We start from the raw sequence: 21343 nt of genomic DNA on the forward strand, positions 1-21343 counted from the left end.
ATGATCAAGAGAAATGGGAGGTACCTGAGCAAAATTTCAAGTGTCATAGCAAAGGGTATGAATACTTATGTCAATGTGATTTTTCAGTTTTTTCTTTTTAATAAATCTGCAAAACTTTCTAAAATCCTGTTTTTCACTTTGTCATTATGGGGTATTGAGTGCAGATTGATGAGGGAAAAAATGTATTTTAAACGATTTCAGCATAAGGCTGCAACATAACAAAATGTGAAAAAGTGAAGGGGTCTGAATACTTTCTGAATGCACTGTATATATATACTCAACATCAAAAGAAACTTATCAAATCTTTAGAAGGACACTCATTGAAATCCTCCACGCAAAAATGAAAAATATTTGAACACAGGTAAAGTTCAGCTGTCTTTACTAAACACATGTTAATAAACAAGAGGTTGCCTCAATCGCAAAAAGCATGAACATCACAAGGGGTGGTGCAACAAAAGTCACAGCACTGCAACACAAAGGCAATCACCTGAATACAGTCAAAACAAAATGACACAGGAATGGACACAACACTCCTAACAGTCAAGGACAGAATGACAACAGTCCTCAATATTGTGTGTGTTCTCCCTGAGCTGTGTTGCAGGCTGTACACCTCCGACGCATGGTCTGTACCAGGCGGCTGATGCGGTCCTGGGGAAGTCTGTCCCACTCCTCCTGCAAGCCTTGAATGAGCATTTGCCGATTGACAGCCGTTGATCTCCTCGATGCAAGACGTCGACCAAGCTCATCCCATAAATGCTCAATGCGATTGAGGTCAGGGGAATAAGGCATCCAAGGCATCACTTCAACACCCTGTTCCTGGAGGAAGTTGGTGGTCAGGCGAGCAGCATGGGGTCGAGCGTTGTCCTGCTGGAAAACTGCGATGTCAGGATGAGCCTGGAGAAATGCCAGCAGATGAGGTCTCAAAACTTCATTGACATAACGCTGACTAGTGAGATTGCCTTCGATGACGACCAGATGTGTCCTGAAACGGGTGGAAATGCCGGCCCATACCATCACGCTGGGTCCTCCCCAACGATTGATCTGGCGAATACAGCATGATGCATACCTTTCCCCACCTCTGTGCCATACCCGTTGATGCCCATCAGCAGCATGGAGGCAAAATCTGGACATCGCTGAACAAGACTGCACTCCACTGTTGCTGTGTCCAACGGCGATGCTGCAGACACCATCTTAGTCTGTTCTGCCGATGCACTGCGTTCAACACTGGACCTCTGCAAGGACGTCTTGCCACCAGGTCCCGACTTCTCAAGTGCCTCAGCACAGTCGAGACACTGATGCGGTTGTTGTGGCAACCTTTTGTCACTGCAGCTGTTTGCGTCGCAGGGCGGAAAGGATCACAAAGATGCTGCAGCACAATCCAGCGGTCTTGGTTTGGGGTGGTTACCCATGGTCTTCCTCTTCGTGGACCATCATTCACAGTTCCAGTTTCACCGTAATGCCTGGCCAGGTTGGAAATTGCAGGCTGTGAGCAACCAAGACGTTGGGCAGTTGTTCACTGGCTTTCACCAGCCTCAAGCATCCCAATTGCCCTTAAACGTTGTTCAGATGTCAGGTGTGGCATCTGAATTTTCTCGTTGTTTTCCCTGTCAGAAGCCACGAGACTTTAGTGACTATAGACAGCAGTAAATTAATGTCTATCCACAAGAACTGAAGGATTTCATTATGAGGGTCATTATTTAAAGGGAAAGATCCCTCTGCAGAACCACTCAAGTATGCCATTGTTGATCAACCAGGTGATTGAATTGAAGTTCCCGTTACATAATCAGCCATTACAATTGAAGAAACGTGTTTGTAAAGCTGCACATTTCAAAAGATGAGTGATAAGTTTATTTTGATGATATATATGTATATATATATATATATATATATATATATATATATATATATATATATATATATATATATACAGTGGGACCTCTAAATCCGAATTTAATTCGTTCCAGCAGCAGTTCGGATTGGGAAAAGTTCGGAATTAGAAACTATTTTCCTCATAAGAAATAATGGAAAGTGAATTAATCCGTTCCTGGACCCCAAAAACCCATTATCAAGACACTGTTAACTGCAAATACACATGATTCAAGGTAAAATAAGATGAGTAAATGCCCTAAATATCAAATAATAATAATAATAATAAAAACAAGAAATAAATGTACTAACATGAAAATAACTGCATTTACCTTAGTGGAGAGTTCTGATGGTGCATGTGGAAGCTGGAGAGGAGGAAGGAGGGAGAGGGTTTTATTGCTTGGAAGGTGAGGCACCTTCCAAGCTAACATCAGATGACTGTGCTTCTGGTGTTTGCTCTCTTTGTCTCTTAACACCACTTGTAGAGGGTTGGGGTTCACTAGGCTTGCTTTCTTTAGAGAACCACCTCTCCAAAGTTGCCTGGTGTTGGCGACTTTTCTTAATTTTTCTGAAGTGGTCAATCACATTGTCACTGAACAAGTTAATGCTCCTGTTAACCACTGCTTTATTAGGGTGCCACTTTTCAACAATGGCAAAGAATATGAACGACGCTAACGCTATGTTGGCGGTTCGGTTATAGAAATACATTCGGAATTGGGGACAAAATTTTCTCGAATTTACGGTTCGGAATTAGAGTAGTTCGAGATGAGGGGCATTCGGAATTAGGGGTCACTACTGTATATATATATATATATATACTGTATATATATATATATTTATATATGTATATATTATATATATATATATATATATATATATATATATATATATATATATATATATATATATATATATATATATATATATATATATATATAATAATAATAATAATGCATTTATTTTATATAGCGCTTTTTAGGGAGCCCAAAGACGCTTTGACAGAGTGCAAAACATAATGCATAGCAAAACATAAAAACAATTGCAAAAAAGAAGAATCAATAGGGAAATATTCAAAGCACAAAGGAGGGAGAAGGAGAGGAGATAGTCAGGGGTTAGATGCTGTGGGTTAAATGTTGAATGCAGTGTTGAACAGGTGGGTCTTGAGTGATGTTTTGAATGTGGTGAGTGAGGAGGAGTCTCTGATGGTGTGAGGTAGTGAGTTCCAGAGGGTGGGAGCAGCGATGGAGAAGGCCCTGTCCCCCCAGGATCTAAATTTGGTCCGGACGGACGGGGGGGGGGGGGGGGGGGATGGGAGTGTGTCTGGAGAGGAGGTCAGCCAGGTAGGATGGGGCCAGGTTATGGAGGGATTTGTAGGTCAAGAGGAGGATTTTGTACTGGATTCTCTGGGAGATGGGGAGCCAGTGAAGCTTGTAAAGGACGGGGGTGATGTGTTTACGGGTCCGGGAATGGGTGACACACACATTGTATATATATATATATACACACACACACACACACACGCACACGCACACGTGAAAAAGTAAATACACCCCATGTAAAGTTTTGACTTTTTCAACATATTTCAACATACAGCTATTTGATCTTCATTTCAACAATATTGAAAGATAAAGGTGATATAATATAACAAATATCATGAAACATTTACATTTTCTAGTCCATTGTATAATTTAAATAGACATAAATGCAAATTTCGCATATGCAAAAAGAAAGTACACCCTTGGCGTTTAATAGGTGTTATTGCCCCCTTTGGCAGAAACAACCTCAAGTAGGCGTTTCTTATAACTGTCTACCAGTCTCTGACATCGACTGGGAGAAATTTTTGCCCACTCCTCCATGCAGAATTCTTTCAGCTGTGCAATGTTTGAGGGGTTTCTTGCATGCACAGCTCGTTTCAAATCCCCCCACAACATCTCGATGGGATTTAGATCCAGGCTTTGACTTGGCCATTCCAGAACCCTCCATTTCTTTCTTTTCAGCCATTCCTTGGTGGATTTACTGGTATGTTTAGGGTCATTGTCATGTTGCAAGGTCCACCTTCGGTTGAGCTTCAACTCTCCGACAGATGGCCTCACATTATCCTCAAGCACCCTCTGGTACAATGAAGAATTCAGCGCCGGATTCTATGATGGTGAGCTGCCCCGGCCATGATGTAGCATAGCTGCCCCAAACCATAATATTTCCACCACCATGCTTTACAGTTGGTATCAGGTTCTTGTGGTCAAATGCTGTCTTTGGTTTTCACCAAACATGTCTTCTGGTAGTGTGGCCAAATAGCTCTACCTTTGACTCATTTGTCCACAGCACATTGTTCCAGATGTGCTGGTCTTTGCCTCGGTGTTCATTGGCAAACCTTAGTCTTGCCCTGATGTTCTTTCTGGACAGCAAAGGTTTCCTCCTGGCACACCTCCCATGTCGATCAAATTTGTGCAGCCTCTTTCTAATGGTAGACTCGTGCACTTTGACATCAACAGTGGCAAGAGCTACCTGTAGGTCCCGTGATGACATTCTGGGGTTCTTCGAGACTTCTTTCAGCATCTTGCGGTCTGCGCTCGGGCTGAACTTGCTGGGGCGGCCTGGCCTGAACAAGTTGGCAGTTGTTTGGAATCTTCTCCACTTGTAGATGATCTTCCGGACAGTCGAATGATTGATTTCAAATTGTTTGGAGATGTTTTTAAATCCCTTCCCAGACTCGTAGGCATCCATAACCTTCTTTCTGAAGGCCTCAGAGAGCTCTTTTGATCTAGGCATGGTGATGCCGCACACTTCAACAACAAAGAGCAAACCAAACTAAATGTCTGAGGTTTAAATAAGACAGGTTCCTCCAAGATCCTCTCTAACGATGTTCTAATCATTTGTACCTGAGCTGGTGCACCTGATTCTAATTTTAGGTATTTGAAGTACTGATAAATCTAGGGGTGTACTTACTTTTTCCACATGTGAAATTTGCATTTATGTTTATTTAAATTATACAATGGACTACAAAATGTAAATGTTTCATGATATTTGTTATATTATATCACCTTTATCTATCAATATTGTTGAAATGAAGATCAAATAGCTGTATGTTGAAATATGTTGAAAAAGTCAAAACTTTACATGGGGTGTACTTACTTTTTCACATGACTGTACATATATATTGTTGCGGATCTCGAAGTACGGCACTCCCGTTAGCAAGGGAGGTGGGGGGGGGGGGTTTAATCCCCTTTTCTTGTTAAGCTGGCTGAGTGGCCGTCTCCGGTCCTGGATCTATCCCGCTCCTTTGCGGGATGAGATTGGCCAGGGTGATTGGTCAAAGGTTTCCCAAATACCTTCACCAATCTCTCCGCAAAGCAGGGAGATGAGTCCCTGCTCGAACCGCGGATGTGATGGTAATTGCCTAGCGGTTTAGCAATCGACGATCCGAGCCGTTAACAAAAGGACTAAACCCGATTATAGCGGTTCCTATATCGTGCCACCGATATTCAATTGGGGACAGGACGCAAGCGATCGGATGAGAGGAACCAAAGAATAAGAAGGGTGAAGGAAGAACAAATATGGTTTATTCACTATCTAAAAGAGGAAACGAAAGGCAAGAATATACAAAAGAGGGAAATAAAAGGACATAGGGCAACCCTATACACTCTTATATAACCCGCCCATGACAATACAAACGCACTTACACGAGTGGGGTGGTGGTGGTGGGAAGGAAGAGAAGGGTCCAAGCAGATGGTTCCAGGCTCCGGGTCCGCCGCGAAGAATGGTAGGCAGCTGGTGTCGTTGGCGCGCGACCGGACCTTACAAATACGAGGGGCGGGGGATCTCCGTACGTATAGCGTGCTGAACGCTCTCAAAACCACGGCAGTTCGTATCACACGATCGTCCCAAGCGATCCTCCACACAAGGTTCTTATCATTCGCCGCCTCTGCGCTGTTCGCTCAAGTTTGACGATCATCTGCTGATCTTCTCTCCTCTCTTGATCATCTGCTCTCTCCCCCGCATCTCTGTGAAAGGGCTTCGCGCTCGCGCTTTTATCACAAGCCTCGCGTATCAAGCCGCGTCCGCTTTGCTCCGCCTACCCGTGAACACGCCTCGGCCCGGATTGGCCGCGAGGGTTCATCGGTACCTCCCCTCGTGACGCATTGATGGGGCCACGCCTATGTTCCTGGCCGTTCCTCCCTTTTTCTCCCACTCTGCCACGTGGCTTATCGCGGCGGGCAGGAACAAACCAAAAGGCAGCGACGACGGCAATACGGCTACTGGCACTCTTTGGAGAGAGAGAGAGATTGGGGATAATTGAAGGGGCCTAGGTTATTTGATTAATACAACGCAGAGTCAAACTATTGGGAACAAATCTTTACCTGAAACACATATTAATGAAATAACTGAAAGGTTCCTATGGTGTCCTACGTGTTGCAATATGGCCTAACTAGGGTGCGACCTTTGACCTTTACACCAACAATGGGAGTATTTACAGGGGATTATTTATAAGGGAACATTTACAAAAATTTACCAAGTGGAGGGTTCTAAAAACCACACATATATATATATATATATATATTGTTACGGAACCCGACATCGGCCTATGGTTCCCCTTTTGAGGGGAGATTAGTCCCCTCGTTTGTTACTGACCGACGTGGTCCCTGAAGCTGCACCGCGACCTCCGGAAAGGCCGGTGAGCAGCTGGTGAGCAGCTTCGTTCGCGGCCGCGGATAAGATGGTAATTTGCCGAGCGGATGGCAGCCGCGGCCCGAACCGTTAACAAAGACTAACCCGATTCTGAACGTTGGCCAAATCGTGCCACGTACGCTCAATATTGAAACCACTAAAGCGAACGAACGAGAATGAAGAAGAAGAAGAAGTACGGAGGAATAACAGGATTTATTAATTATTTACACAAGCCAAGCAAAAAGAGCAGTCAAGGTTATATACAGGGAAATGGAAGGAGCAGGAGACACAGTGAAATCATTAGCTCACCTATACAAGCTTAATTAATACCCCAGGACAACGTGAAAGACAGACGAACGATCACACTTACACGGGGAATGCAGGCAGGAATGAATGGCTTGGTGGCGATAGATGGCTTTGAGAGGCAAGGAAGGTTCAGCGGGGCCTGGGCACGGTCGGGCCAGAAGGCACCGCCGTCAAGAAGCCGAGCCGCGGTCGTGCGAACTCCCGCGGTCCCAAACTGCGCGGGCGAAGTTCCTTTCTCCGCCTGCTGCGTCGCGCACTCCTTGCGTTGCCTCGGTCCGTTTTTCCTGCAGTGCGGCACGTATCACAGCGGCTTGGTCACACCTGCTCATCTCCAGCGCATTTCTCTTGGACTCCGACTCATCTGGCGTCTCCCGTGGGTTATATAAGCCCCACCCTTGAACCTTTGCGAACCTCCCCCAAGCGTTCTCTCTCCGCCCTCTCAAGCCAAACCCCTCGTTCTGGGTTGGTTGAGCGGGGCCGACTCACTCCTCCCCTCTATGACGAGGTGGAGACCCGCCTTTCTTCTCCGTGATTACCTTTTGCGTAATGGAGTAAAATGCAGCAAAGTGGACGGGAGATAAAAATGCAGCAAAGTGGCTAAAGAAGTCAATTGCAGCAAACCTGGCAAACCTGGCACTTGGAAGATGCCATGGGGCGTCGGAGGGACCTGTCTTATTTAATTGATGCAACGTAATGGACTAGTGGATCACAGAACCTTAAACTACATTGAATAAGGACATAACTAATGAGGGAAATCATAGATTTGCTACGTGTATGCGATTAATTTAACTAAGGGCGACCTCTGATCTTTGATACTTGGAGGGTGATATTTACAGGATTTACAGCATACAAAAGGGGAAAATTTACATCGAATTACCCACACAATTCCCATATCCCCAACAATATATATATATTGTTGCGGATCTCGACGCCGGCCTTCTCCCCTTACCAATGGATTAGTCCCCTTGTCTTTGACTGACCTGGCGGGACCCGGGACCTATGACGTCATTCCCGGACAGTGGGAAATAGGGTATTAGGACTAGAGTTCGCTATTACCTAATTACTCGCGCTGCCCTGAAACGAGGAAATAAGCCCCGCACGAACCACGCTTGTTGAGACGCCGAGCGCGGCGTACACGTGATCCGTGCCGTTTACATGATGAACCCAGTTCTAGCGGTCTTATTCGTGCCACGCTTAGTCAATGGATAAATCACAAAAGCGGTTGAATTGGAAAAAGGAAGAACAGATTTATTTACACTATTCACAATGGTTCAGAGAAAAAGGGGACACAGTGCAGCCTTATACAGTCTTAACTTAATACCCAGGACAAACGGGCCTGTCACACACACACTCACACAGGGTTTGCAGCTGCAGGATGATGGTCCGCATCCAGGGATGGCTCTCGTGCAGCTCCCTCCGGTCTCCGGCTCGTCCCGTGCAGATGGTAAGTAGAGAAAGGCAGGAGCTCTCTGCGTGTCGTTTGTACGCACAGGGTTATTACGGGGCAAACGGTAGGGTGTGGGCTCTGGCGGTTAATCACTGGCAGGCTATTACCGCGTTTACTCGCGTGGCTGAAGTAGGCGCTATTCGCCACCGGTGCGTCTGGCTGCAGCCGTGTAATCAACGCCTCTTCTTCCTCTCCTCTGGCGCGTACGTTATACGATGGCGAGTTACAGTTCAATGCCTCAAAGCCAGTGATGCGAGTCAAGTTCTCCTTCAAAGTCCTGCTTGTAAATTCTCCCAAGTGCTTACAATGCGCTCGCCCCCTCAAGTCCTGACCAAGTCCTTTATCTCTCCCCACTTGCAAGTCAGTCCTGTTCAAGGGCTTTGTGCAGCGACTTATATAGGCACGCCCCGCGAACCTTCTAGAACTCACCAGACGCGCCTCTCCACGCCCTCTCCACGCCCTGCCGCTAGAGGCCTGATTGGTTGGTGGCTCTTACCGTCATCGCCTTTGACGCTCTGCCTTGACGCCGCCCCCACCCCGACCCCGCGCTCCTCCTTCTCAGGCCTACCTCGTGTTACTCGACTAGTGAGCGAGCAAAGGGCAGCAAAATGCTGCGGGCAGCCAAAGCGTAACAACTGAGCGGGCAGCCAAAGTGTAACAAACTGAGTGGGTCAGCCAAATGGGGCGCGGGATCAATTACGCCCATCGAGGTGGAATTGGAGGGTGGACGCAAAAATGACCGGGACCTAAACTCGTGTCTTTTCACAACGCAGATATTACTAGGGGAAATGGACTATACTTACACATACTATGACATAACTAATACTACAAGTGGCCTACGTGTTGCTCGTGGAACTAACTATGTGGGGCAACCCTTCAACCTTTAATGATCAATATGTGCAAATCTCAAAACCGTAGCAATATATAATACAAACACAGTCGGACCCTGCTATTCGTGGGGGATACGTTCCTGGAAAATCCGCGAATAGCGAAACCCGCGAATAGCGGGGCATTGTTTCAATGAAAAAAGGGGGGGATAGGTTCCCGAGTCGCGAAAATCCATGTATAGAGAGGAACAAATCGCGAACAGCGAGGCACAATCCACGAATGAATGCCGTGCCATTGTTTCAATGGGATAAAGGGACACAGCTAATTGCATTAAAAGATACTGTGGAGTGTTTTCATTCTGTACAGTAACTCACAGGGATGACGTGTTATGCATCTGGTGGGATATCCGGGGAAACTGTTTACCTTTGAACAGTGGACACGTGAAGATATTCACAGTGTAAAATGATGGGATATCCCGCGAAAGCTGTGAAAACGCGAAACATACGGCAGCAAATGCAGGAGCAGGTCATGCTCATGGCTCGTAGATGTTTTTTTGCATATGTCCAGCTGCTTTATGCATGGCTGGTGAAAGATGGGTTTTGTAAATACTGTATGCTAAGCTAACGGTTCTTGGAAAATACATTTTTGCGCCCCTGAAAAACCGCGATTTCATGGTACACAGCCGTGAATAGAAAAAAACCCGCGAATTCGCGGGAGACTTTTCCACGAATAGAGATATCACGTTTCGTCATTTGTCACTCGCGAATACGCGGAACCTGCGAATAGCCAGCTGTGTGTGCGTGTGTGTGTGTGTGTGTGTGTGTGTGTGTGTGTGTGTGTATATATATTGTTGCGGATCTCCCGAAGCCTGTCGACGTACAGGAGGGGGGGGGGGGGGTTAAGCCCCTTTTTCCCCTCGGGTCTTCGTGTCCACGAGGCCGAGTCGCCACTCCCGCAGCGAGCGTGGAAAAGGGCATCGGATCGACGCCGCACGTACCTTTGATACCCACGCTGCCACGGAAACGGGGACCGGACCTCGCACAAGCCACGCTAATCGAGTACGCCCGAGCGGTGTGCGTATCACGTGACTCGTGCCGTTACCTTTTATTGAACCCGATTCGAGCGGTTCTGTTCGTGCGATGCTAAGCCAATTGTGAAATGACGGGAACGGCCAAATAAGAGGAAGAACATGGTTTATTTACAGCTATACAGTGATAGAGGTCCCAGACAAAGGGCCCACTCACTCACGCGGGGAAAAAGAAGATAGGAAGTTCGCGCGCCAAACGCGCCTTGCCGCCGGTCGCTCCCAGACAGCTCGCCAGGCGTGGCCCTCTGGTGTTCACGGCACGTATCGGGGAGCCCAGGTCGGACGATCGTCGACCTAGGTGGCTCCGGATTGGTTAGTCTCCACAAGCGCGATTAATAGAGCCGCAGAGCGCTCGGCACGGGGAATGTTCGTGTACAGCGAGGCTATAACAAGCAACTCAAGTCAAGCACTCCGACTTGTTCAGGGGCTGGGTGACTGACTGACTCTCTGGCTCTCGCTGGCTCCAACTCTCACAGGGGCTCCGACTGATTCTCGACTGAGGCGGGGGGGGGGGGGCCCGGGGCAGGGTTTTATGGCCCCACCCCAGCTTTACCCGAATGTTCCATGCCCCTCCTCTTGTGGCCGTGGTGAGCCACACCCCTCGAGCTCTGATTGGCGGGTCATTGCTTACCGGCCACTCCCCCTGCAGCTCCTCCCTTCGGCCTTGCCAGACTTGTTCCAGGCCGAGCACATGGCATTCTAGCCCAATTGAGGCCTACACTTACTGGCCTGCTCAACGCAAAACTAACACAGGAAAGGAGACTACGCTTACATTTACGAAGAAATAACTGAACTACAGCGAGGCTACATGTTGTGGTGCGTCTACCTACGAGGGGGGTTATCCTTTATTCATAAAACCATAACACTACACCTCTCTCTCACCAGACTCGGCCCGAGTCGACCCCAATAGTGGAACGACCGGTAGAGCCTGGCATGCAAATTTAACATTACTTTTAAATGTGACACATAGGTGTGATTCCCCCTGGCATTTACTCTGACCCATGTGTGTGACATTTTTGACACGAGATATGTCCCTTCTATTGCGTTGAGCAGCTATCTAACAGATTGACACCCAGATCTACCCGAGTATTTCCGGAATTTCAAACTACACACATAGCCGGTGGGCAACATTCTTATATGTACATGCACAGAACTTAACTTTATTTACAATGCTGTGACCCAGGACCTGTACTTTAGGAAGAGAAGATTGGAGGGGAGAGAAACACAACACACTCATAAATGTGGCACTTGCTGCTTGCATCTTGCATCTTGCTTCTTCTGTGTGCGGCTAACAAAACCGGCTGGCCCTGACCGGCATACAGGCCATTTGAAGCATCAGGGCCATTTAAACTTACCCATCTTCTTCATCCCTAGCACACAATAGTAAATAATGGTTTTATTTGCCAGCAGGGCCACTCCCACGTGGTCCAACTGCGTGGCATCAGTGCCACTCAAACAAGTGGTCTGAAGCTGCAAGTTGATTTTGCAGCAAGATGCTGCACAGCAGAGGTGCTTGTGGTCCATTAGTGTGACAAGGGTGCAGCCAAGTGCTGCACAGGTCAGCTGCACTGGTGTAGCAAGGGTGCAACAAAAGGACTGGCAGCAAGGTGCTGCACAGGTGTAGCAAGAGGGCTGGCAGCAAAGTGCTGCACAGTTCGGCTGTCCAGGTGCGACACGGCAGAGTGAATGCTGCACAGTTCGGCCTCCAAAATGGTCCTGGGGCGGGGAGGGAAGACAAGGCACAACAAGCAAGCGGAAAGCACACAGCGGCACACAAAAAACAAGGTGACCAGGCACCACCATGCCTGGTGCGGTGCGAGGGATGCGGTATAGCGAGCAGAGCAAACTCGTCCCTAACCGTCCGTACCCCCCACCGTTGGCTACACTACCCTAGCCCCCCTTGTATTTACAATCCGTCTCTACGTCTTGTCTCCCATATCCCCCTCTATCTCCAAATTCGTCTCCCAATCCCTCCCAGGAAGGAAGGGATGGAACAAACACAATGTCACCCTTACGTCGTGATGCGTCTCACTTCTCAATGGCTTACAGAGCCTTGGTGTGGAGCTCGTCCTCCTTGGTGAATGGCTGTGGATGGTGCGAAGGGATCTCTCAATTCCTAACTACACTAATAACATTTACTCTTTTAAACTACCCGGGGTCGTACCCTGCCAATCGGCCTCTTTAAACTTTGTGGTTCTAAGAACCCTAATTCCCATTGCCCACACTGTGGTGCCCTCCGAATTTGGGTCTCACTCGTGCCCTCGCACAATTTCGGGGCTGGGTCGTGTGGCCCTACCAGCAGGTCTACTTACCTGCGCACCCCCGCCACTGGAGCCGCCCCCCCCCCCCCCCCCCCCCGAGCTTGCCTGCTCCTCGCGACTACACTAACTGGGGAAGGCCCTCCCTGGCACTTGCCCCCTCTATGCCCACCTTGGCATCGGGCAACCCAGGTCCTCTCCTGGGATCCTCGGGCCCGACTCAACCACTACCCTAACCGGCTCCCAGAGCCTACCTACGGCCTCACCTGGCCGACAAACTACCAGTGGCGTAGTGCCCCAATAACCAAACGCACTAAGTAAGCCACACGCCCAGCCATTCCACAGACTCATGCACCCGACAAAGCACTACTTTTCCACTACCCGCACCACAGGTGTCAATATCAATACATTTTGCCTATGCCCTCTATCTGGCTTTACACTACCCCGCCAGGCTTTCGTGAATGGGTTCCACTCTCCCCCCATTGACTCCTTCGCACCATGCATTCCACACCTTTTATTCCACACCAAGCATTCCACACCACTTATCTTGCACACCATTTCTCTCGCACACCATTTATCTCGCACGCCACTTATTTCTCACATCACTACTTTCACACACCATTACACAATTCCATTTGTCTCACTCACAATTCCTCAAACACACAGCATCATCTATCTACCTGATTCCCCTACTCTCGTGCTTCCCCGTCGTCCCTTTACACTATGCACTCCCTTTTCTTTATCAACCACCTAAACTGTCTACGTCCCCACTATAGTTCAGGTGTCACCACTTAAATATCTTGTCCCTGCTGTCGTCTAAATCCCTATCATTATCCTAGCCCTCCCTCGGCTAGCTTCGGTGCCCCATGGAGGCAACCATTGCTGGCCCCTCCATGGGCCTAACATTGCCACCTCCCTAAACGAATGCTCATGGGGCCCCCCCATGTGAGGAATGGTGACACTACCATTCCCCCACGTGGGGGACACTACTCCCCAACAGTACTCCCCCCAGTCCTCTGAACTATGAGCCCCCGTCATTGGAGGTACTGGGTCCTACCTCGGCCTCTAAGGCCAAGGCGATCCATGAGGGCACCTGCTCGCCCGTGTAGGGTCTCAATCGGTCGGCATGGACGATCCGAGGGAGAGCCCGTGGTCCCATTTTGATCTTGATGACCACGTCACAAATTTGCGCCAGGACGACCCCCGGGCCTTGCCAAGGCGACGTGAGCTTGGGGCATCTGCCCTTCCGTCTCCGGGGATTGAATAACCAAATCTTCATCCCCGGAGAATATTGGCTCCCTTGGCTCCGGTGGTCGTACCTGCTCTTCATTTTGGCACCTGCCAGCTGAAGTTGGCGACGTGCGAAAGCATGGACCCTTTCCATGCCTTCTTCCAAGTGACAGGCGTAGCCCTCCCTCGGCAGTCCACCAGGGACTTCGGGCACGGTTCCGCACAGCAGATCGGCGGGAGCCCGCAACTCCCACCCGTACATGACATGAGCAGCGCTGGACTGCATGCGGTGGCCCCGTGCTGACTAGTGCGGTAGGCCATTAACAAATACGGGAGATGTTCGTCCCAGTCGTCCTGACGGGTGGGGGTGAACAGGGCCAATTGCTGGACCAGGGTTCGATTGAACCTTTCCACCATCCCGTCAGATTGAGGTCTTAAGGGCGTTGTCCTTGTTTTCCTAATTGACAGGAGCCTGCACACATCTTTTAGTAATTGACTTTCAAAATTTCGGCCCTGGTCGGTGTGCAGTTCCTCCGGAATCCCATGCCGACAGACAAATCCTTCCACGAAGGCCTCTGCCACAACCCCGGCTTCTTGGTTAGGGAGGGCATAGGCCTCCGGCCACTTGGTGAAATAGTCCATGACCACGAGGATGTACTTATTACCTTGGCGGGTGCAGGGTAGTGGTCCTAGTATGTCCATAGCCACCCGCTCAAGGGGGCCCCCACCTGGTGTAATTGAAGGGGGGCCCTCATCCTCCGTGCTGGTCCCTTTTTAGCAGTACAGGCGTTGCATCTCCGACACCAGTCCTGTATATCGCGCCCCATATTCACCTAATAGAACCTCCGGCGGACCCGATATCTTGTTTTTGTTCTGTCCAAATGGCCAGTGAGTTCTGCCTACTCACTAGCCTGCTCAACGCAAAACTAATGCAGGAAAGGAGACCGCTTACATTTACTAAGAGATAACTGAACTACAGCGAGGCTACATGTTGTGGTGCGTCTACCTACGAGGGGGGGTTATCCTTTATTCACAAAACCATAACTATATCCATATATATATATATATATATATATATATACATATATTATGTGTGTGTGAATAGAGAAGAGATTACTAAAAGGAGGAGCGTCCGTCAGTGTGCGTATCTTTCACCCTTACGATGATGAGAATGGTACCATTGGAAAACTAATAATTAATTTACTTGTTTAGAAAGCGAATATTCGATTTACTTGGAACAAAAATTTGTCCATTTAATCACAAAGATGCCCTTTTAAAAAGTCTTTCAGTGATTAAAGAAGATGCGGTAATGAAGCTTAATGCAGCAGTTCCAATGATAACATGTATTCTTGTTGTACGGCACCAGGAACCCTTTTGACCATAGGGACAATGAAGGAACACAAAATAATGTGTAGTAATATTTTGCAAAGTGATAGAAAAATATATACAATTACATGGAAGTAGCAATTAACAACAACAGCCACCGCCAACATGCCAGAGGAACAACAACAACCAACAACTTGTTGTAAATTATCCTTTTTTTTTTCGAGCCTTTCACTTTTCCTCTCATTGCATATCTATTTATGAGTCTCAATATGTTTGTGAAGTACAACATGCCATCTTTTTAACCCGTTAGCAAAGCAAAGGGTAGGCACACCTGGCATGTATGAATCGTAATTGTTTGTGTATTAACAATTATTTGTCATGTTTTCTCCTCTGGTAAGCTTTCATGGTTTAAGGGTGAGGGTGGTGGTTGGATGTTGAGCCTCTTGTTTTACCATTCAAGCATTGTACTAAACCTAGTGTGCATTTGCTGAAAGTATTTGGATCTTAAATATGCCATCAGCAACCATGCACTTTCTAGAACCTGCACACCTCATCACCTGTCGTCCTCCCTCAACCATTCCTCCACAACCACCCCACTCCTGTCTCTTACCTAGCAGGATCGTAAATGTTTTTTTCAAAATCTAAGCCAGCGCTATAAATGGGTGAAGTGTGTGTGTACGTGTGTACGTGTATATTGGAATGAATTGGTTTTTCGGATTCTGTTTGTTGAGCTTAGGTGAAAGTTGTAAATATAGAGTAAGGTAAAATGTGACTAGTGATGATGCTAGAAATTGCATTTTATGTTTTGACGAAAAATCTTGTGTGTTCGGGTAAAGTATATTGGCTTCCGCATCTGGAATCATCTGGTAATGAGTAATTTCTAGGGATAGAGACTTTTGAAGTGGAGTGAGACTATATAAGATGAAGTTGGAGGGAGAAAGAGCATGAAGAAGAAGCCAATCACCTTTTCCTTTGTGCAATGCTGTTGGTGTATCAAATGTTGCTTTGTTTTTCCTGTTAATAAACAAGTTTGGACCACACTCGACTGACTTGTTTGGACATCGATCGATTATACAACCTTAGTTTGTGATGTGGTGTTCCAGCGATTGAGACCCCAAATGTGGAATTTAATTTTGTTTTGCTCAATTTAAATGGCCAGAGAATTCTCCTTTTAGCTGAAGCTGAAGCTTCGTTCTTACACGAGCCTCGATCTAGTATATCAAAAAAAAAAAGAAAAAAGTTGTTCAAAAGCTGCAATGATATTTTAATCTTTCAACAATTAGAGCCAATTTAATGTCCCTTATTATATTCGAAGATTAAAAAAAAAAGAATTGGTTTCTAAAACATATGTCCTCACGACTGCTCAGCAACGATTACGTGATTGCTCGTTTATCTTGTTGCTCCTTGACATGCATCAGGTACTTTGATATTGCCACTGTTGGGCCCAAAGACGGAAAGGTCACGCCTGTTCAATCCGGTATATCTGTCGAGGAAAAATTCTACTTTTTTACATTTATTCAAATGAGTTACATAATAGCAGGAAAAGAAGCTGCCTTCATAAGGTACGATTTTGACACTGATTTTATGCAAAATAAATCATTACCACTGATGGACAATGATAAATATCTCAATCCCTTTGACCCCTGGTGTACAAAAATTTTATACAAAGACTACACGATCACAAATAATTCTACACAACGCAGTGCCGTAGTCTTAATTTTTATCTACACCCACACGCAGAGGACTACTCAAGGATAGAAGTACCTGTGATGAAGTGAAGCAAAATAACAAAGTAAAAATGGCAAGGAAAGATGGTGTGAAAATAAATGTGGCAGGAAAGTGGAGTCGTTGAAACTGCTGGGCTCTGAACCATGGCATTTCGGAAGATCCTGACGAGTGTTGCTCTCTTCGACTACTGACACTCTTGTGAGCTCCCTGACCACAGCTCCTGGCTGCGAGTCCTTTGTGTCGCTGGTCTTGTCCGTATTCAAACTGCGGTGAGTCCTCCTTTACAGGTTCTGCTTGTTTGGATCTCAGGTCTCTATTGAATGCTGTGCTTACTCAACTCTTTAATTTGAGCCATGCGGTGTCTGCACATACCTCCTCCACCATGTGAGTTCCCCACGCACTGTTTTCAGAAATCTGTCATTCCCCACCCCCTCACAAACTCTGCAGTGTTCTCAACTCTGCCCTCTTATATCAGCCGCTGGCAGAGGAAGACCCCTGGCACTTCTTGCCGATAGCCCGCTGTCAGGCAGGATAGTTGCGCCAGCCCATAGGCGACAGAGCGCCAGCCACGATTAATATCAAAGGTGGGAGAGCGGGATGAATATCGTGGATAGTGTTTAGTCATAAAAAGAACTAATCGGGTGTGTGGAGCACATGTTTGCATGTGGGACGTGTTATTGGACTTTCTGTCGACAGATGTATGATCCAGCACATTTGCATGCTGATAAGATATCTTACACCCTGCTTCATACAGCCAGATGTTCATTCTACCATGGACGTTTTCCTATTTTCATTCCAATATACTGATTCTAAATTCAGTTTTCTCATGCAGCAGTTGAATTAAACTTGTGTTTCAATGTACTTGTAATTTTAACAAATCGCACTTGCAGTATTGCTCTTCATCTGTTTAGTTCATATTTAAATATTAACTCCTATTTTCCACACTGCTCTGCTTTGAGCTGCCATTACAAAAAAAGGAATTGTGTTCGAACCAGCAACCTTTTTGGCACTTTAAGCAAAAAATGGCAATTTTAAGGCCTTATTGCATGAGTCGAATTATTTGTGAAACTTTTATGATGATCAAATTGGCCATTCCAGAGAGGCAGATGCAAGAACATTCTTGGTGTGTTGTTTGTAATGATGACAATTGTATTGTATTGTATTACATTTATGTAGATGAATCATCCCTAGTTCATTTTTCATTAATATGGAAATAGCCATTGTAATTGATGAATAATAATTATGGAAGGGATATTGATATCAAGAAAATATACTTGGTCTATATTTATCTATCATGCATACATGTACTTTTGTTGTTCAAAGAAAAAGGCAAGGCCAATTGATTATACGAGTACTCTACCTGCGCGATTATCTTGAACATTGTTCACCCATGCATGGCTTTTTAAATCCATAACAAAGCTAATACAGCACATCTCTATTCGGCACATTTGGTCCGCACAGGAGTTTTGGAGTGATCTTAAGTTTGTTAACTCGTTGCATGGTTTGTGCTATTCTTTAATTAAGTCATGACAACCCTATTTTAGTTTGCTGAGAAACGAAAAATCTAGTTTTGGAGCAGGAAAGGCATTGTCTGAGCAAGCCCAGACCACCTGACCTTTTGCCTTGTCATTACAGCAGAGAGCCAAACCACTTTCCACCACAAACCATCCAGCACTGGCCACAGTGCTAGTCATCACCAACAGCAGTACTGTCGGCTCAGGAAACATCGTGCTGTCATCATTTTTACAGTGGCCGAGGAAAGTGTCCCATGCACCGTGCGGCCTTGAGCACCGGGCCCGCAAATGGAGGCCTAGGCAGGGTCAGGGTATGCGCCTTTGGGTGGCAATGGCTGGGGGCGGGCCGCGCAAGGCGGTTCTGCTTGAGCCGTTCGTGCATCAGGTAGGCGGGCACTCGAGTATGATGAAGTTCGACGATGACACCATCTGCAAGCCGCTCATCACACGCGAACAGCGCTTCTATGAGTCACTTCTACCAGACCTACGCCTCTCCACTCCACGTTACAAAGGTGTGATGACAGTCTGCTTATTCCGGTCTGATACAATGGACAATTAGGAGTAGACAATATGTTGTTAGGCAGATCTGAAAGATGAAAAAGTGTTTGCATCTCCATGGTCAGGTCACACATTCGTTTGGATGCTATATTGAGGTACATCTTGCACAGTTCTTGTTACAAAGAACAGATCTGTTCATCAGACTGATTGTATCAAAATAATATCATGCCAGGACCTCCACCTCCTTACCCCCACTTGAAAAATAAATGGATGTTCATTTGGTCATCCATTCATTTTTGGACTTTTGATTTTGATATTTACTTTTGACAAGATATCTACTTTTTATTTTGCACGGTTTGATCTGCCTTTCCTATTCGGCCATAATGCCTGCCTCATTCAATTCACCTTCATATAGTTTTACTTTTTCTCGGAACAATGGCTCAAGATGGATTTTGTTTATTTTTGACCAAAATTTTGCATTTCGTTAGAGTTGAAATGTGTTCATTAAAACGGGATTTTTTTTTGGCCAAAAGTACCTTTCATTATCACTTTTTGTTCAGAAAGTGTTCTTAATCATGGAACTCCACTGCATCTGACACTTCTATTGTATGAGACTTGTTTCATCTGATGTTGGGAAAACAACAGCAAGAGGTTGAGAGAATGGTGACCATTGCGAGATTCCTCATTGTAATCCAATACGTACGGTTGCATTATGCTCTTGAGCAGCGGGCTTGTTCCTTCAGGTGTTATTACGGTGCGTTTTGAGGAAGATGTTGATGGCTATATAAACTTAGTGGCGCATCCTGGTGAGTCGACAGCAACCACCACCACCACCATCGAAGTGGCAGACACTGCCATTGAAGAAGAAGAGGCACCCAGCACCGAACAACCTCGGAGAAAACACTCACGGCGGGGAATGAGGCGCACAGCTAGCTTGAAATCAGAGACTGCCCATACACTCCCAGACAATGATACAGCGGAGAGGTAAATTTATTATTCTCTATTATTATTGAATTTTCTATTTTAGTTGAATTTCACACTCCCCCCCTTGTTCACATAGTTGTGCGTTTAAATGATTAATGAATTGTATTTTGGTCGATTCGTGCTTTTGAGTTGGGAGAAATTTTGAAGAAGGCGAAGCCAATATTGTTGAACGTCTCGAGCACATCGATCTGCCCTTTTAATTGCACATACATTCATACATATGAACCTGAATGGTATAGTTAGGGGATTGGTAACTTTATGGGAGAATATGACACTTCTCCTCCCCCCACCCCTTCCCCCCCAAATTATGATCTACCAGCCTGTTTCCTTTATCTTTGGGTTTTGCACATTGTAGAATGTGCGGTGTGTTTTTTAAAATATATATATATATAATAATTATATATATATATATAATATATAATAATATATATATATTGTTACGGATCTCAGGGGTCGGCACTCCCCTTATCAAGGGGGGGTTAATCCCCTTGTCTTTTTAGCTGGCCGTCCCGAGTCCTTAGGAAGTTATAACATTCCTTCCGGTCGGTGGTAAGTAGGGTTGTTGGTCGAGTCTTAGTCCAATTACCTAAGTACTACCACCGGCCGTAAAGCAAGGAGATAACTCCCACCCAAGCCGCAGCGTTAGTGGATACACCGAGCAAAGCGAGCCGCGACTCGGGCCGTTAACAATGACTAAACCCGATTATAGCGGTTCCTAATCGTGCCACAGGTACTCAATTGAGAAAAGATGAAAGCGAAGGGATTAAGACGAAACCAGAAAGAACAGGTGAATTTATTACAAATATACAGGAGGAAGAGGAAACTAAAGGGATGTACAAGAGGAAGAAGAAGAAGCAGGACACAGGGCAGTCTTAAGAACAGTCTTAACTTAGGACCCCAGACAAACAGACACACACACGGGGATTGTAGCTGGTAGGGTGGAAGGTCTAGGTAGATGGTCCAGGCTCCAGTGGACTCCGTCCAGGCTCCGGTTCCGCGGCGAAACCCGGCAGGCAGCTCCACGCGTAGTTGGACGCGAGCGGACCTTACATATAGCGGGGGGGAGGCTGGTGTCCTTCAGCGTACGTAATAACTGCACCAGCGTGCCAAACGCACCCTCTCCAAGGTTCTCTTAAAAGCGCCAGCGAGTGAGTCCTTACGCCAATGTGCGCTCCATATCAGGCTTTTGCAATGCACTCTCCCGACCAAGTCCTTTCAATCACGACAGTCCCCTGCGCAGTCCGTGAAAGAAGTCCCTTCAATGCGCGCGCCTCCAACAAGTCCCCTGTAATGCGCGTGCCTCCAACAGGTCCCCTGTAATGCCCGCGCCTCCAACAGGTCCCCTGTAATGCGCGCGCCTCCAACAAGTCCCTTTTAATGCGCGCATCTCCAACAAGTCCCTTCAATGCGCGCACCTCCAACAAGTCCTCCGAAAGAAGTCCGTCAAAGGTCTTTGCACTCGCGCTTATATCATGCGCGCCAAGATCACTCCGCCATCCAAAAAGCCACGCCCGTCGGTGATATTGCCTCAGCCTTGGTTGGCTGGTGAAGGCTTACCGGCCACGCCTTTGACGGCTGGATGACAGGCCACACCTTGTTCTTGGCG

At 46.8% G+C, this 21343-nt stretch overlaps 2 protein-coding genes across 3 annotated transcripts in view; both read left to right on the forward strand.

The window, feature by feature from the left end:
• LOC137439089 (inositol hexakisphosphate kinase 1) overlaps positions 1 to 21343 on the forward strand; it is a 60026-nt gene that overhangs the window by 10627 nt on the left and 28056 nt on the right. Inside the window, exons 2-3 of one of the 2 annotated variants that reach the window (XM_068134787.2) lie at positions 18377 to 18767; positions 19497 to 19737. In XM_068134787.2, the coding sequence (XP_067990888.1) occupies positions 18377 to 18767; positions 19497 to 19737 (632 nt within the window). The remainder of the gene's footprint in view (positions 1 to 18376; positions 18768 to 19496; positions 19738 to 21343) is intronic. The other variant, XM_068134796.2, reaches the window with a different exon arrangement.
• Positions 18519 to 21343, forward strand: part of LOC137439118 (synaptophysin) — a 94126-nt gene continuing 91301 nt past the window's right edge. Inside the window, exon 1 of the mRNA XM_078768064.1 lies at positions 18519 to 18526. The gene's annotated coding sequence lies outside the window, so the exon portion shown is untranslated. The remainder of the gene's footprint in view (positions 18527 to 21343) is intronic.

The sequence above is a fragment of the Myxine glutinosa genome, chromosome 1 (genome assembly GCF_964187855.1).
Source record: "Myxine glutinosa chromosome 1, kmMyxGlut1.1, whole genome shotgun sequence".
NCBI classification, from domain to species: domain Eukaryota; kingdom Metazoa; phylum Chordata; class Myxini; order Myxiniformes; family Myxinidae; genus Myxine; species Myxine glutinosa.